Source organism: Pocillopora damicornis, chromosome 2 (genome assembly GCF_964200805.1).
Source record: "Pocillopora damicornis chromosome 2, jaPocDami1.2, whole genome shotgun sequence".
Taxonomy (NCBI): domain Eukaryota; kingdom Metazoa; phylum Cnidaria; class Anthozoa; order Scleractinia; family Pocilloporidae; genus Pocillopora; species Pocillopora damicornis.
Genome location: NC_142671.1, coordinates 7,725,944 through 7,740,227, shown reverse-complemented (window position 1 = coordinate 7,740,227; position 14,284 = coordinate 7,725,944). Strand labels below are relative to the sequence as shown.

The 14,284-nt window shown below is 38.0% G+C and overlaps 2 protein-coding genes across 3 annotated transcripts; one reads left to right on the top strand and one right to left on the bottom strand.

Moving 5' to 3' along the window:
- The first annotated feature begins 1,269 nt into the window (after nt 1–1,269).
- On the top strand, nt 1,270–7,931 carry LOC113678252 (uncharacterized). Of its 2 annotated transcripts, none has more exons than XM_089195622.1 (9): nt 1,270–1,390; nt 2,721–2,805; nt 3,053–3,271; nt 4,035–4,184; nt 4,541–4,636; nt 5,371–5,480; nt 5,633–5,691; nt 6,088–6,236; nt 6,438–7,931. In XM_089195622.1, the coding sequence occupies exons 1-9, from the start codon at nt 1,280–1,282 to the stop codon at nt 6,539–6,541; spliced, it is 1,083 nt and encodes a 360-aa protein (XP_089051748.1). In that variant the 5' UTR covers nt 1,270–1,279; the 3' UTR covers nt 6,542–7,931. The 2 variants fall into 2 exon arrangements, with proteins under 2 accessions (XP_089051748.1, XP_027050931.2); XM_027195130.2 differs by lacking the exon at nt 1,270–1,390 and adding an exon at nt 1,488–1,976.
- On the bottom strand, nt 7,170–13,486 carry LOC149049740 (uncharacterized). The gene is made up of 8 exons (XM_089195621.1): nt 12,770–13,486; nt 10,544–10,765; nt 9,875–10,033; nt 9,497–9,613; nt 9,188–9,343; nt 8,843–8,983; nt 8,198–8,314; nt 7,170–7,450 (listed from the first exon to the last, which is right to left on the bottom strand). Exons 1-8 carry the CDS (start codon nt 12,843–12,845, stop codon nt 7,170–7,172), a joined length of 1,269 nt encoding a protein of 422 aa, XP_089051747.1. The 5' UTR covers nt 12,846–13,486.
- Between the last annotated feature and the right edge of the window lie 798 nt (nt 13,487–14,284).

Here is a 14,284-nt window from a genome sequence, read left to right as displayed (position 1 = left end):
CCGCGGGCAAGAATTGTCACTCCTAGTCGACATCTTCGTTTGATGCACGCAGTTCTCCTTCATAGGGCTAAACTGGTACAAAATTATAAGAAATGTGAGAGATTTGTAAGTATCAACTGAGAGCTTTCACAATTTCCTACGTCATCACCCGTCAATTCGTTATCAGTCCATGAGACACTTTTAAGAAAAAACAAGTGCACTTTAGAGCCCATAAGACCGAGTTTTGAGTTTTTTGAATTTTTTTCTAAAATCGGAATTGGTTTGTAAGTATGATAAGCTAAATATTTACGCAAAAAAAGTGTCATGTAAGTCAATAAAGGCTATTTAAAGTATTTTAGATCAATAGCAAAATATCTGAGATCATTGTAATCAACATTTTCTATTGGTACGAATTTGTTTCCTTTAAATGACTAGACCTAATACCTACACGGGTGTAGGTATAATTAAATTTTCACTCAAAAAAATGGTTCAAGAACAATGCACTGTGAAGTAAGTGAATCGAGCGATAGTTTGCTGTAGGGATTCATTGTGATAATGAACTGCGTTGAAGCGACTTTTCGCTGGAACGATATATGAAAGGTTCGACTTATTGTTTTCACGTGTTGATGAAACGCGTGATGCATGGCCGATATTTCGGCGATATCTCGGAAAAACGTAATATTCGACTATGAACGTTTGTATTACTTCGGCAGAGTACTGCATGTATATTACTTTATGTCAAGAGAGAGTCACCTAGAGTTAATTTCCAAGTATAGGAAGTCAAGGAAGGATTTTTGCTAAAATCCTGGGGATGGCAGACATTAAAGTTTTATGGAAATGGGCATTTTTCTCCAGAGGGCGCGATTTTAAACTCTCTATGATATGATTTTTCTAGGAACATTTTTCAATTGCATTCAAACAAATAAATGATAAACATCTATATTGTTTTTCGCGGTGTTCCTGTGTGAATTTTTAGTGAGTCCTGATGCTCTGACAGTATTGTAATGTAAATAACAATCAGAGTTGGCAAATTGGAAAAATAAAGCATGGTATGTCTATCAAATGATGAATGTAACAAAACAAAAGAACTCCTGTATATCGGCTATACAACCGTTTTAGATATTTATTAATAAAATTATTTTATCATATAAACTGCGGTGTCATACAAGGATTTCCAGCCCTTGGAAGAGCCTAAAACACACGTGAAAAGATACGATATTTTTTATGTGTGTTTGATATCGCCAATCAGCTGCTGCCACGTCACTCGCCTTTCGAGCCACTCGGTTAGGTCGATGAATGAATGACAAAGCCTTCACCATTCTCAATCCAAGGTTGCTTTTCGAGATTTTTTCGGATTATGGCTTCTAAAAAGACCGATTTTGGCCGTATACCTAAAACATTTCATCTATTGGTAATGACCAAGTCAATAACCGACAATTTTGTTCGTTGAAAATAACGCTTATTGTTTGTTTTTGTAATGATTCGACGCATGCTTTCATCTTGAGTGAGCCAAAGCTCTTTACGATTTTTATTCGGGGAATGTCAATCCTTTTATTTTCATTCATAAATAAAGTCGAATTTCTTGTCAGTAAAGGGCTATTGTGTTTATATAATAAACAAAATAACACATGGTTGCTTGTAGATATGGAATTTCTCTTCGAGTTCGAAGTCGATTGCTCACGAGTGAGGGCAGCGAACGAGTGAAACGTCGAGTTAAACACATATCTACGCGCGCCCATGTATTGTTCTCCATGCAATTTAATAAAGGGTTCAACCTCAACTCCGACGGGTTCTGACTTTTCTTTCGCAAGAGATATTCAGACGGTAAACACCATAATCGACCGGTAACAATTCTTGTACTTCACACCTCCTGTGCCACTAAATAAAATAGGATGCCAAATTTTTAAAAGCCCATAACAGGTAGGGTGTTAAGTTACAACAATCAAGTCGGTTATAGAAAGCACTGGCAAATCTCCGAGAGAATAACAGGAGCATTGGTAAGTAACAAGATTAAGATCAAATGAACTGGAAAACCATTTAAAATCCCATAAACATCAAGTATCGATTTGCAAAGCTAGCTACCTTAAACTTTTCTCCTAATCCGCTGACTGTTTTGAATTCAGACTCCGAACCACATTATAGCCTAAAGCGGATCGATCAATTAAAAGAATGGCGATTGTTTCTCAATAATGTCGCCGCAACGTTACTTTTGCAATGATGTTTATGAGTCCTTTGCGAGAATTCAGGAATGTCATGGTAACTACGTGTTTGATATTTGGATGAAGGAGTAAAAATCCTTACTAAAATAAGTCGTTTAAAAGTTTGAAAGTCAAAAATGCTAATCGAATTTGGTTTTGTGTACAATGCACTTAATCGACTAGTCACTTTCGATAATTCAAGCTAGCACGCATTCACCTACATCATTGACTTTCAACAGCTCCAACTGTCATTACGTGATGATGTTGTTGGTTACTCCATCAAAAGGCTGTTGCTTTTTTTTAACGAAATTATTATCCGCTGTTATTCAACGGCTTTTACGACAACTAAAAGATCTAAAATATCTTTTGCTTGTCAGTAGAGAATAGGGGAACTCTTTCTTCTTTTTCCTTGTTTAGAGCATTACATTTTATGGTGTATTGAGTAAAACAAAACTCGAAGACGCAAGTTACGTATGGGTATGTGCCTGTCACGATGGCTTAAAGGAAATTAAAAAATGTCCTCCTCACACTTCATTATTTAAGGCAAATTCGAGGATGAGCCTCCAACAGCTCCTTTATTCCATATGGATAGTCTTACAGATGCAGAGAGAGATCTTTGGCGCTACAGGTAAATGTACATCACAAATACTTGCGCAAGCCTAAACTAATGATGTTGTGGGAAAATATTTGCCTTTTTCCCAAGTCATCTCATTGTTAATTCTGCGTCGCAAGAATCACAGCTCGGTATAATAGGTAATTATAGCTCAATTCGATTCGATACAAGAGCGCGGAAGATCTATGTTTAAAAGTCTTGGCTTAAGAAGATGTTACGAATTTTAATGATCAACGCAAAAGATTGTGTGTATTCATTTCAGATTGTCCGGAATTCACCCGACTAGGCTGCTTTAGAGACTCGATGAATCCTCGTCCCCTGCCGACAATACTTATGACCGACCGCGACCCTAGCATGAAGGAGTACAGCGGTGTTAGTATTGACTGGGCAGAGTGGAACGACTACATGACTGACCTAGCCTGCAGATGTGCTAAAGAGACAAAGGAGTCGAGATTTAAGGTCTTTGGACTACAATTTTATGGTAAATGCGTGCTGTTGCAGTCAAACTCTATGTACTTTTAGTATATAGTAAAACAGTGGAAAGCGTTGAAGACGCGCCCTGATTGGCTACTCACACTACTGATATCCTTTGCTATTTATTTCCGCGCAGCTCGTGCGGGATTTGCACGCAGAAATATTGTAATCGCTGCAGGAATAAATGAGTTAACATCACCTGTTCTTGTAAATTATTTTACTAACGATGGCTAGCGGTTGGTATTCATCTCGTCGCTCCACAGTTTGGAAAATTCCTCTTCCACTTCGGTGAATAACTGTTAGTTATGATCTGATAATTTTCTCGGCAATGTTGAACTTGAAAAAATGGGTGGCGGGGAGCATTGACACTCCCTTCCCCCTTTTGTTTTTGTTTTTATAGTCCTTCTACAATATTTTCCATTATGTTTGTTTGTATTTTTGCTAGTGCGTGTGTGTGCGTGTGTGTGGAGGTGGGGGGGGGGGGGCGTTGGGTAGAAACTTTCGTATTTTTGAGCGTAGTGACGCATTAAACGATTTGCGGCTTAAAGGGGATGAAAAAATTGGAATTTTTGAACTTGTTTACGAGCTGCACATAACATAGATTTCCGTGTTCATGCAAAACACAGTTAGAAAACAGATCTTAGAGAGTAATTCAAAGGAATACAATATAGCCGTCTGGAGCAGCTCTGAAGGTTAGGGATATCTGACTTTGACTGAGAAAGATAAAAAATGCGAAAAAAACAAATATGGTGTACTTATTCTGAACTTAGGTGAGTGTTGGTCGGGCGTTAACGCTGAAAATACTTATAGACAAGACGGACCCAGTCAAGAATGCTTAACGATTGACTTCCTCAAATGTGGACCACAAGACAAGTACTGTGTCGGAGAACAAAATACTAACTTTGTGTACATGTTAAAAGGTGAGTGTTTTTTGGGGCAAGGCCTCTTTTGGACAATTTTGATATGGGAAGTCGCGAGAAAATACCGGTTTAAGTTGTACCACTGGAAAAAGCAGACAATTTTGGGCAATCATCTTAATGAATTTGTCAGCCAAGCTATTTCTGCGAGGCCTTAAAGATTTGCACAAGTCCTCCAAACCCCAGCTCAATCAATATCACAAGGGGAAACAAATTGATTGCCACGGCTTTAAAACATTGGAAATCGAGAGGCGTTCGATTGTTTTCTTTTTTTGTTTTTGTTTAATTTTGTTCGTTACACCCACTTTATAACCAAATTAAAGTAAAAGGTAAAGAACTGACATTGTTTAAAACTGTAGCTTCAAGCCCAACGTCACAGCCGACTAACCAGCCAAGGACGAAACCGACGACCATTCCGACGACCACGCCTACGACGAGGCCAGAAGATTTGCGGTGTAAGAAACATTTGTATTTGGATAGAGACCTTCCTGGAATTTTATACTAAAACCCTTTCATCTAATCTACCTTGATTAGTCTTTCCATCTTCAGTGGCAAATGGTCGTAATATAATTTGAATTTATACAAATACGCCATCGGGTTAAGATGTAAGAATATGCAGTTGAGATCAGTAAACTTCTTGAATAAAATACAACGGTTGCACGGAAAGGCAATAGTGATATTTTGAAGTAACAGAGGAAAACCAAAACAATACTACTGAAGTAATAAGAAAAATTAAATATGAACTAGGATCGAAAAAAAAAAAACTGAGATAAATCTAAGTAACAGTCTCCCATAAATAGTCGTCCGCGCTTACCTTGATTGCAAGCGCTTGTAAATGCGAAGCCAACACAAGGTGTTCAAGGATGCGTGAATAAATGCAGCGATTGGTCTCACCAACTAGCAGACATGACCGTCAGCACAGGTGAATTGGTTGACGAAACGCAAACGTAGACCATGCGGCACGTAATCTTTCACGCTAGACATGTTTCTAACCTTAAAAGTAGAAAAGGCTCACTCAATATTTAAATTGATTTTTGTATCAAAGTTTGAATGGTTATCCCACTTAATTGGCAATCACAATTTTGCGACAAGCGTCTTTGTGAAGGTATACTGAATTAACCAACTTAACAAACGCCCGTCAATGCACGGCTAAGAAAAATGAGAACATTTGATTTGTTATTATTTGCAGGCATCGTTTATAATTTGACACTGGAGTTGACAAACACTGCATATGATGATAGTTTAAGTACTTCACATGCCGCCGAGTTCATTGCACTTAGCGCAGATTTTGAAGTGGGAGTAAGTTGATTGACTGAGACTATATTTGTTTCCACAGAAATTCAATACACTCTTCTTTCTCCTTTGATTAATGTCTGATCATGACTTAAACTTGTCTTCTGCAGAGATGTTGATTGTATAGCTAACTATAACTGGACGTGCTCTTTTTCCAGATTTTGCAAGTGTACGAAGGATATAACTTCTTCGCTGGTGTCACAACTCTTCGATATAGGTATTGAAATCAAGCTAGTTTAAAAACTACGACATGTTAATTCACGTAAATATTTGCGCTGTAATGGCAATACCGATCATAGACGTCTCCATATACGTCTCCATATCGCTTGGCAAGTTGGCCATTGTCTGAGATGTAACAGACTGACTTAGCACATAGCTGTACTCGAACCATTTCAATTTAGGCAACCGGTAAAAGAATTATCTTAAGGAAACGTCTTTCGAATGCTTGACAAATAAGGACATTTCAACTTTTGACCTAATTCCACCTCATATTATGTTTTTGTTCCACCTGAAGTTCTGTTCAAACTCATACTCTCCACGAAGTAATTGATAGTTTTGGAAAAGCTGTTTCTTTTAGAAGTGTCTCAGCTGTTGCTACTTTTCATTAAAACAGCCCAGCACCAGATGGTATGACTATCGTGCATTTTGTCCTTGAGTTCAACACCCTTGACGCTCATCTTTCAATCCTGACAAAAGCCCTAACCTTCGGGACCCTGGGGAAGTTTGTTTCACTTTCTGTTGCCACGAAACTGAGTCAGATTGGTGAGTCTTTTGGACATTTATTGAATTTTTTGGTGATCTCGAATTATCTTACATTTACTTTCCACGAGACTAAAAAGTGACGGAAGATGATTCCATTCATCCTTTAAATTATCTTTTACAATCACTTACGCCTTGGCTAAATTATCTTTGACAGAAGAGTCCTACTGATAAAAATTTTTCATCGCCCTTTCTCTTTTTCAGCATGCTACGAGGCACCAGCTCCATCAATCTGTCCAATTCCGTGCCCATCACTGTGCGCTCCTTCCTGCTACACCAGCTGCTGTCAGAAGTACCAATACCCTTAATGACCTCATTCCGTCGTTTAGTTCTCTTCTTCGTCAGTCAGCGAGATGCCTAGCTTGTTGTGTCACAAACTAAATCGTACCACGAAAATTAACTTTGACTGATTTATGAATGAAAAATTTACAGTGTTATGATGTAAATTTTTTATTTATTACTAAGCACCTAGCTTTCTTTTGAGAAATATGCTGTCTTGTAATGAGCTTAGGGAATGAATTACAGGAAAAACATACTTATAACAAAGAGAGCTTGTGACACATTTTAAATATGCTCTATGTTACTGCTTGGTAAGAAAAAACTCTTACGACTCTCTTTGTCCCACCTTTGCGATTCAAATTGCTCATTTTAAGGTGGAAAAATATTGAAAGCTTTTCCCCTTCTTCAATATCAATAAAAGCATTCGCAATTGATATCCACAGGAAGTCTTTTTTTGCGAGGAATTACTCGTTGTCAATGCTAGTATTGTCATTCGAATGAAGTAAGAGGTCAAAAGTTTGGGTCGGAAACCAACATTTTGGGATATATTCATATTAATGAAAATCGTCAATCAAATCATATCATTTGAGATATTGTTTTAGTCAACTTTTAGCCTTTTTTTTTAGTTGGTGAAGATCATGGCGTTGTATGTCTTCTTTACGGATTATCCTGGGTTTTTTTTCTTCCAATAACTTTCCTTTTTAAGTACAAAAGAGATTGATAAACTCTGGTATTACAACATTTGAAGGAGCATCTTGGAGCACATGCAGATGGGCAAGGAGGAGGGCACTGATTCATGTGTACGGGCTGCGGAGCGTAGAGTGGCGCGGGATGATGCACAGGCTGCATAACACAGCAGGCGCGTGGACAAACTGCAGTACATGACATCTGACACTGCGGTGTGCAGACTAAGGGTATCAGCGGCTGTTCGTGGCAACCTTTAAGATAATATAAAGTCGTGTGTGTTTGTTTTTAATCTAAGGTCTTGCGTCCTCCTTCCGTATCTTTTTTAATTAGGAGAAATAGACGTAGATGGCCGAATGTGAGAGGATTAACTTGAACATCTTCTGATTATTTTTTAAAAGAAACAACAAGAAAATCAATAGGGTTGAGAAAAGTATGACGATACAATATTTCATTATACATAACTTAGAAAATCAGTTTGTCGGTGCGACTCCTGTCAATTATTGAATATTTCTACCGTAGAGACTGTGAAGGCTTCACAGTCTATAGATTCTGGCTAATGTCATTTTGACCTTTGGCGTACTCCTGCTATGTTGTTGCTCGTTATATGACTCAGATGGTTTTTCAGGCTTGGTTGAGGGGACTTTATATGGATACTTAGGTCCCGTTATGTATAGTGATGCGTAAGTATCTTTTGTGACTTGCTTGTAACTAATTAAAAAAAGTGATTTAAAAGACAGTATCTAAATATTCCCTTATGTTTAAATGTGCGGGGTGAAAATTATATTGATAGTACACCAAAGGCCTTTACAAAGGTTTACAAGTTTATTACCTAAACGCTTTTTCTTGTCTACCATGATTTTTGAAAGAACGAAAGCTACTTATTTCATAAAGCTTGGAGGGGGGGGGGGGGTTATTTTACAGTCACGCTAGTCCTGATCTCAAGTCTTGTTACGTACAACTTATCTAGAATTTTAAGATTATTTACATTTTATATGTACCTGTATTTCTTAGCAACGAGCCAGTAGTCTTTCTAGATATTGTGGGTGACGTCTGACTTGAAGGCAAAGAATTGGAGGGCGTGTTTCTCGCTCGGGTACCAGTAGTAGCTTTGGTGGCTGTTATGGAGAAAAGTAAGGGCCACTATATTAATGGGCAGAAATTTTGATTTTAAACTAACATTGGCTAATAATGTGTGAGTCAATCCGCTGAGAGAAACTACAAAAACTGTTCTTTTCAAGAGAGGGCCAGTCCATCTTTGATGATGAACTTTTCGTTTTGTAGCACCGGTCATAAGAATACTCCCTAGTAGAACATGGAGAAAAAGGCACTCTACCGGAAGAGTAGGAGACTGGAGTTCAGGGTCCCGTTTCCCAAAAGTCCCATATGTTAGCGGTCCCGAAAGATAGCTTTTTATCGCCGCCTTCACTGACTCTAGTCTTGAAATTCAAAACGCAAGAAATGTCGTACAAAGAAATCGAATTCGCTAGTTTTGAGCCAAGATCAAGGTTCCAAAATATATGGTAAGTTTTTTGTTATTTCGAGAAAAGGACTCCTTCAGCCCAGTACTGTTATAACCCCCAGTCCGCCACCACTTCTCTGCCATTAATTATCCCTGAAGATATGTGACGCTTCATCAGACTCACCTTTTGTTACCGAAATTGTACCCTTACTGTTTGGCAAGCGGCGTGATGTTAATTTTTTTGTTGTTGGATTTGTCGGTTTTGTTGTGGAGGAACTCGGCCAGTAGGTGCTTGTTCCAGTGGTGGGAACTGTGACTCCTGAGACTGATAAGTTGTAGAAAGATACCGAATGAGATGCGAGTCACCAATGTAATGAATTTACAAACTCAACGTTTAAAAGCAGTGTAATTTGAACATATATCGAGCTCTTTCAGGGAGTAAGGGACGTTGAATAACCTTGAGGTGCTCCACGATTAGCAACTGGCTTAAATGAAATCGTGTGGTTCAATTTTCTCATATGAAACTTACTTTTAGGTCTATGTGTTGCTTGTGTTTTTAAGACCCTCTTCGGTGTAGAATTGTTTTTTTCTATCTTCTTGTAAGTGGCCCTTTTTACAGTGGCTGAGGTCCTTCGAATCGACGGCAGTTTGGTTGGTCTCGAAGGAAGGCCTGATTTGGATCGTCCTATTTCGTCGTAAAGAGAGAATTTTGCATGGTAATGAGATCATCTGCATGGAAAAAAAACTAAGTTGTCTCCCCAGTTATTTGCTGTCAAATCACTTAACATGCAGCTTTTATTTGAAGTAAGTTGGACTTGCGGTAACTTTGAATACTTACGATTTGTACCCTGGCTTGTCCCTTTCTTTGAAGGTGTCCTTGGTTGTGAGGTATTCCTTGTCGGACGTGTTGGTTCAGGAGTTTTCTTTGGAGTAGAACATGATGAAGATTTGCTCGCTAGACAAATTAATTAAGTGGTTACTTTCGACAATAGAGTCACAGGAATAAAACGAAAACATAACCGGGCTAAAATAGAAAACTTCGGCGGAAACAGCGACATAGGTTATTTTAGAAACGCTTACTAAATCAGCACTGACATGAAGGTGAATCAATGAACTTTCTTACTTGAATTATGCATTTTGTTTTCATTTTCTTAGTTGTTCTTTCTTACTTTTCCACCATAATTTCAAAAAGGTACATGGATATGGCTATACTAACGCTTTCCTAACTGATAGACAAAGAGCGTATTCTCAGTTCCAGTGCACGGTTGTTCTCCACATGTTAGATCGCATGGTTCGTATTTTGTGGTAAAACATTGTCTGGTCGGCCCATCTCTGTTGTATGTTTCCAGACCACCGTCTCCAGAATAACACTCAGCTAGTCAGCAATGGAGGGAAAAACGAAAACGATTCGAATTTGCAACTTTTATTATATTTTTTAGGAGTACTATGCTTTAATTAGAATTTTCTTACGTTAGGTGGAGTTAGCATTAAATTGGCAAGCCAAATAAATGATACACTTTCTTTCACTTCTGCTATAACTTACTAGGTTTGGAATGAGGCCGTGAATATTTACCATTATCTGACAAGTTTGGCTACTTTGCTTCAATTGTGCCTTCTTCACTTGGCAGTTTTAAATCATTCAAACTCATTCTATACGATTCTTTCCTAAAAACTGATATCATACTAATTTCTGTACTTTTGTAACTGAGTTTTATGAATTAAATTTATTAAAGGTTTAAAAAAAGTTTTCCATTCTCCAGAAATACTTCATCATCAAACATCGTTTTACTGTGGTGTGGATGAAGAAAAAAATAGGGAGAAAATCGATAGTAATGATTAGTAATGTCACTTAAAACAAGAGGTAACTGAATGAGTGTATTAGTACCGAAATTCTCTATGCCAAACACTTGGTAACCCAATTTCTTGCTTTGTGATGCATAGCGTTGTATTAAATCATCAAGATAGAGTCCATTAAAATTCTTTCGAATATATTTTTTGCCACTGTAACGCGGAGAGGTCTCGTTACGATCCGTAAATAACAGTTCCGCAAGAGGTCTTACTTCTTGCCAGTTGTCCCTGTAACAACCCAACTTATTGTACTCAATACCTGCCGACACATAAGAAAAAAAATAATGATATGTTAATTTGATATGACATTTTGCATTCGCATGCTAACATTCCTCACGCTATCAGGCGGTGTGCGCACTCCGATTGCTTTGCATTGTGGTAGCTTCATTTTCAATATGGCGGTGAAAGCGGCTGAAATTGGCAGATTTTGACTGAACATTCTGTAAAAGTTAGGCCTCTCCTTTTTCCTTTCGCCGTAGGTAAATATAACCTGATTTATTCTGAACGTATAAAAGTATTTTTTAGTACGTATTTGTCGCGTATTCTATGGTTCTCAAGGACAAACGCAATCACTGTTTTTTAGTCTGTAATTTGAGACCAGTTTTCGAGAAGGTCAAATTTGATGTACGTCGTAGTTTGGAGCCTTTCAAAGATTTGGATGGCCGCTTTGATCCTTCTTCAACAGCTCTGACTAAACGCTCTCAAACGCTCTCCAACGGTACATGTGTTTCGCGCATTTTAAGTGCTAGTGTTTGAGATCGATTATGACCAAGATAAGGCCTATTGTTGCGCTACACAGCGTTACTATTGTATACTCAATTGTGTCGTAAATCTGCTTTCCTAAGTAAAAGCAAATTAACTAATCGCGAGTGTTGTATGGTAAATCTACTATCTTGATCATTGAATGAAGGACAGTTGAATTAGAGCAATGAAAGAAGGCACTTGACCACTGAATAACTCTACAGTGCACGCGGCGACACGCCGGGTAAGCCGGAAAGCAAAATGCAGTCGATCGTGAAAAGATGTTGATAGACTTGTGAGACTCCTGCCATTCGCTTGCGCTTTTAAATCTTCTGACCTGAAAACTTAGCTGTTATTAAGATATCTTTTAATTACTTTTCCTTGCGATGTGATAATAAGAGTTAGTTTTAAGGTGTAATTTCCCTGTCTGTATGTTCTTGAGGTTTGGCAAGGCCGAATGAGATTGTTACAAAAGGTAATATTTTCATGTGTGCGCGCTATTTTCTTTGTTTTCAAGTATACTGTCTCTACCGCAGAAGATAACTCCAGAGATACGGTTTTCAAAACCTTTTTTTAAGTATTCTCTATTCTTTTAAGCATATTTGAAAATCTGCATTTTTTTTATTAAAGGCTGAGCGTGACGAATTTGGTCTTGGAAGGCGTAACGCTTCTCCTTTTGCGAATCCCATATTTACGCCTTTAAGTGTATGACATGAAAAATAATTAGTGTATAAGAAGGTAGCTGTCTCTTTGTAATGAGTTTGCATGTCAAGGGTTCATTCCCTGTTAAATTACTCGCGAATATGATATTATTCACACAGCCATCGGCTATGAGTGTAACTGCTGCCAAATGAATAGATTCTTGGGCAAGTCTGCAGTTTCGATTCTCTCTGAATCTCTTCAGTTGCCTCCTAACAGCGAATTTTTCACGGAGGAATAACAGAAGTCGCGCAGGCCTGCCAACACTTTTTAACTTTCGAAGGAATGGCAACAGGCAGTGAATCCCCATTACATTCCACGTTTATTCGCGCTATCTTGCTGCCACCAGAGATGTTCACTCGACCGCGACAGGATGTAAATGACTCACTTTTCGTTTTACGACCATGATGCAACGTAATCAGAGTGCGCACACCGCCTGTCACGCTATTAATTAATTATTAATGCTAATACTTCTTCCTGGCGGAAGCCACTTTCCCTTCGTGTAACAGCACAGAATCCCGCAATCCCGTATCGATTTCAAGCATATTAAAAAAAAAAAAAATATATATATATATATATAAAGAAAAGAAATTTCTTATACTGGTTTTTTTAGGAAATATTTTAGCACAGAAGTAAGGTTAGTAATTCAGTAGAATGCGATGGCTTCACTGGAAGCCAATCATATTGATAAATGTTAGCTTTTATTGGAAATCATAGCCAATACTTATTGTGAAATGAAACCGATGTGTAGACAGAGAAGTGAAAGTATTGTGAAAAGGAAAAATCTGCTGCAGTTAAAAAAAAAAGAAAAAACGATATTTACCCTCGACATAAAAGGAGGTAATGACGCAAACAAGCTCTGTAACCGCCCAATTAGGTGCCCAGTGGACGCTGCTCATTCCTTCATACGACTGCCGGTGGGCTAGTATCCCTTCTAAACTTAAAAGCAAAAAGGTAAGCAAAATTCAAGATCCTGGTACCCATACTAGCTAAATGCTGAGTTTTTGACGGATGAATATCGGCCATCATTCGAGTAAAAGCAACTGCGAATTTAGCAACGAGTCGTTTTTTTTTTCTTTGTAATCACTTAATTTTTTTCACGACAAAAGATAAAAGGTGACAACAATTACGTATTCTAGAAATTGCTTTTTTTTTAGTATAATAGACTCTTGCACATTATGTTTCATATTTAACCTGGTCATACAGTCAATATAACACCAACCTTCTAATAGTTTACACTGACGACTTTGTCTTCTCTTGATATGGCAGAATCATAACTGTCAAATGATCAGTTTCTTAAATATGAACACACTTCAGAGAAATGAGGCCTCATACGTCATATAGTATTTCCTTGAACAAAATGAAGTCAACCAGCTTGGGATAGGCGTTCCCTCTGCCGAAACTTCTTGATTACGCACCAAATGCTGGAGCGCATAATTGTTTACTTAGGAAAGAGCGTTATCAAAAAGACAACTTCGTTGCTTCTGAGAACCTAAAGTCTGTCTTACTATAAAGATTTGTTCTATTTCATGACACACTCATTCACTTACTTCAAAACATCATCCTCCGTCACATGTGCAAGTCACGAAAGAATATGGCAACTGGCAGCAGTGAAATTATAGAATATATTTTATACCACGTATGATTGCGAATATATTCTCCGCATGTTTTCCGACGGAACCATTGATTTTCTGACTCGTGGTTAGAATTGTCCTCTGAGATGGGAAACATGACAAAAGCTGTTGTTTGATTTGGTTGCTGGAAGGCTAGCCGTGAAGCTCTGCGTGAACCTGGAGCTTACAGAACGCGCACCACACATGTTGTCTCTTGTCAAATCAACCTAAATGTAAACGGACGGGTGCCGGAATTCCTAAGATCTCTCATGTGGAAACAAAAAAACATTTAGCAAGGGGTAAAAACATGCAACGAGAGTTCATGGAAGTCGATATTTTTTATGGGGGTTTTAATCGAAGTTGGTTGGAAAACTGTGTGTTAATGTCTGTTTGTGCAGTTGGAAGCTCTGGAATAGCGCAATAACGCATGTTGAATTAAGATATTGATTTGTAACTTGTTTCCGGACAGAACAAAGCATTTGTCTTTTCTGAGATAAAGAATAGACATGATTGATTGAATGGCCGCTCTTTTGCCATTTCATAAAAAACCAGCTGGTTGTGCGCGGAAATCTAACTTTAATTTCAATTAAGATATTTTGATCAAATTATCGCTCCTAAAGTGAATGTGAAATGAAGGGTAATGAAATGAATTAATTGCTTTACACGCTCTGTTGAGTCTAAAGTTTATAACTGGTATATAATCGAGCAAATATTGTTCCGTGTCT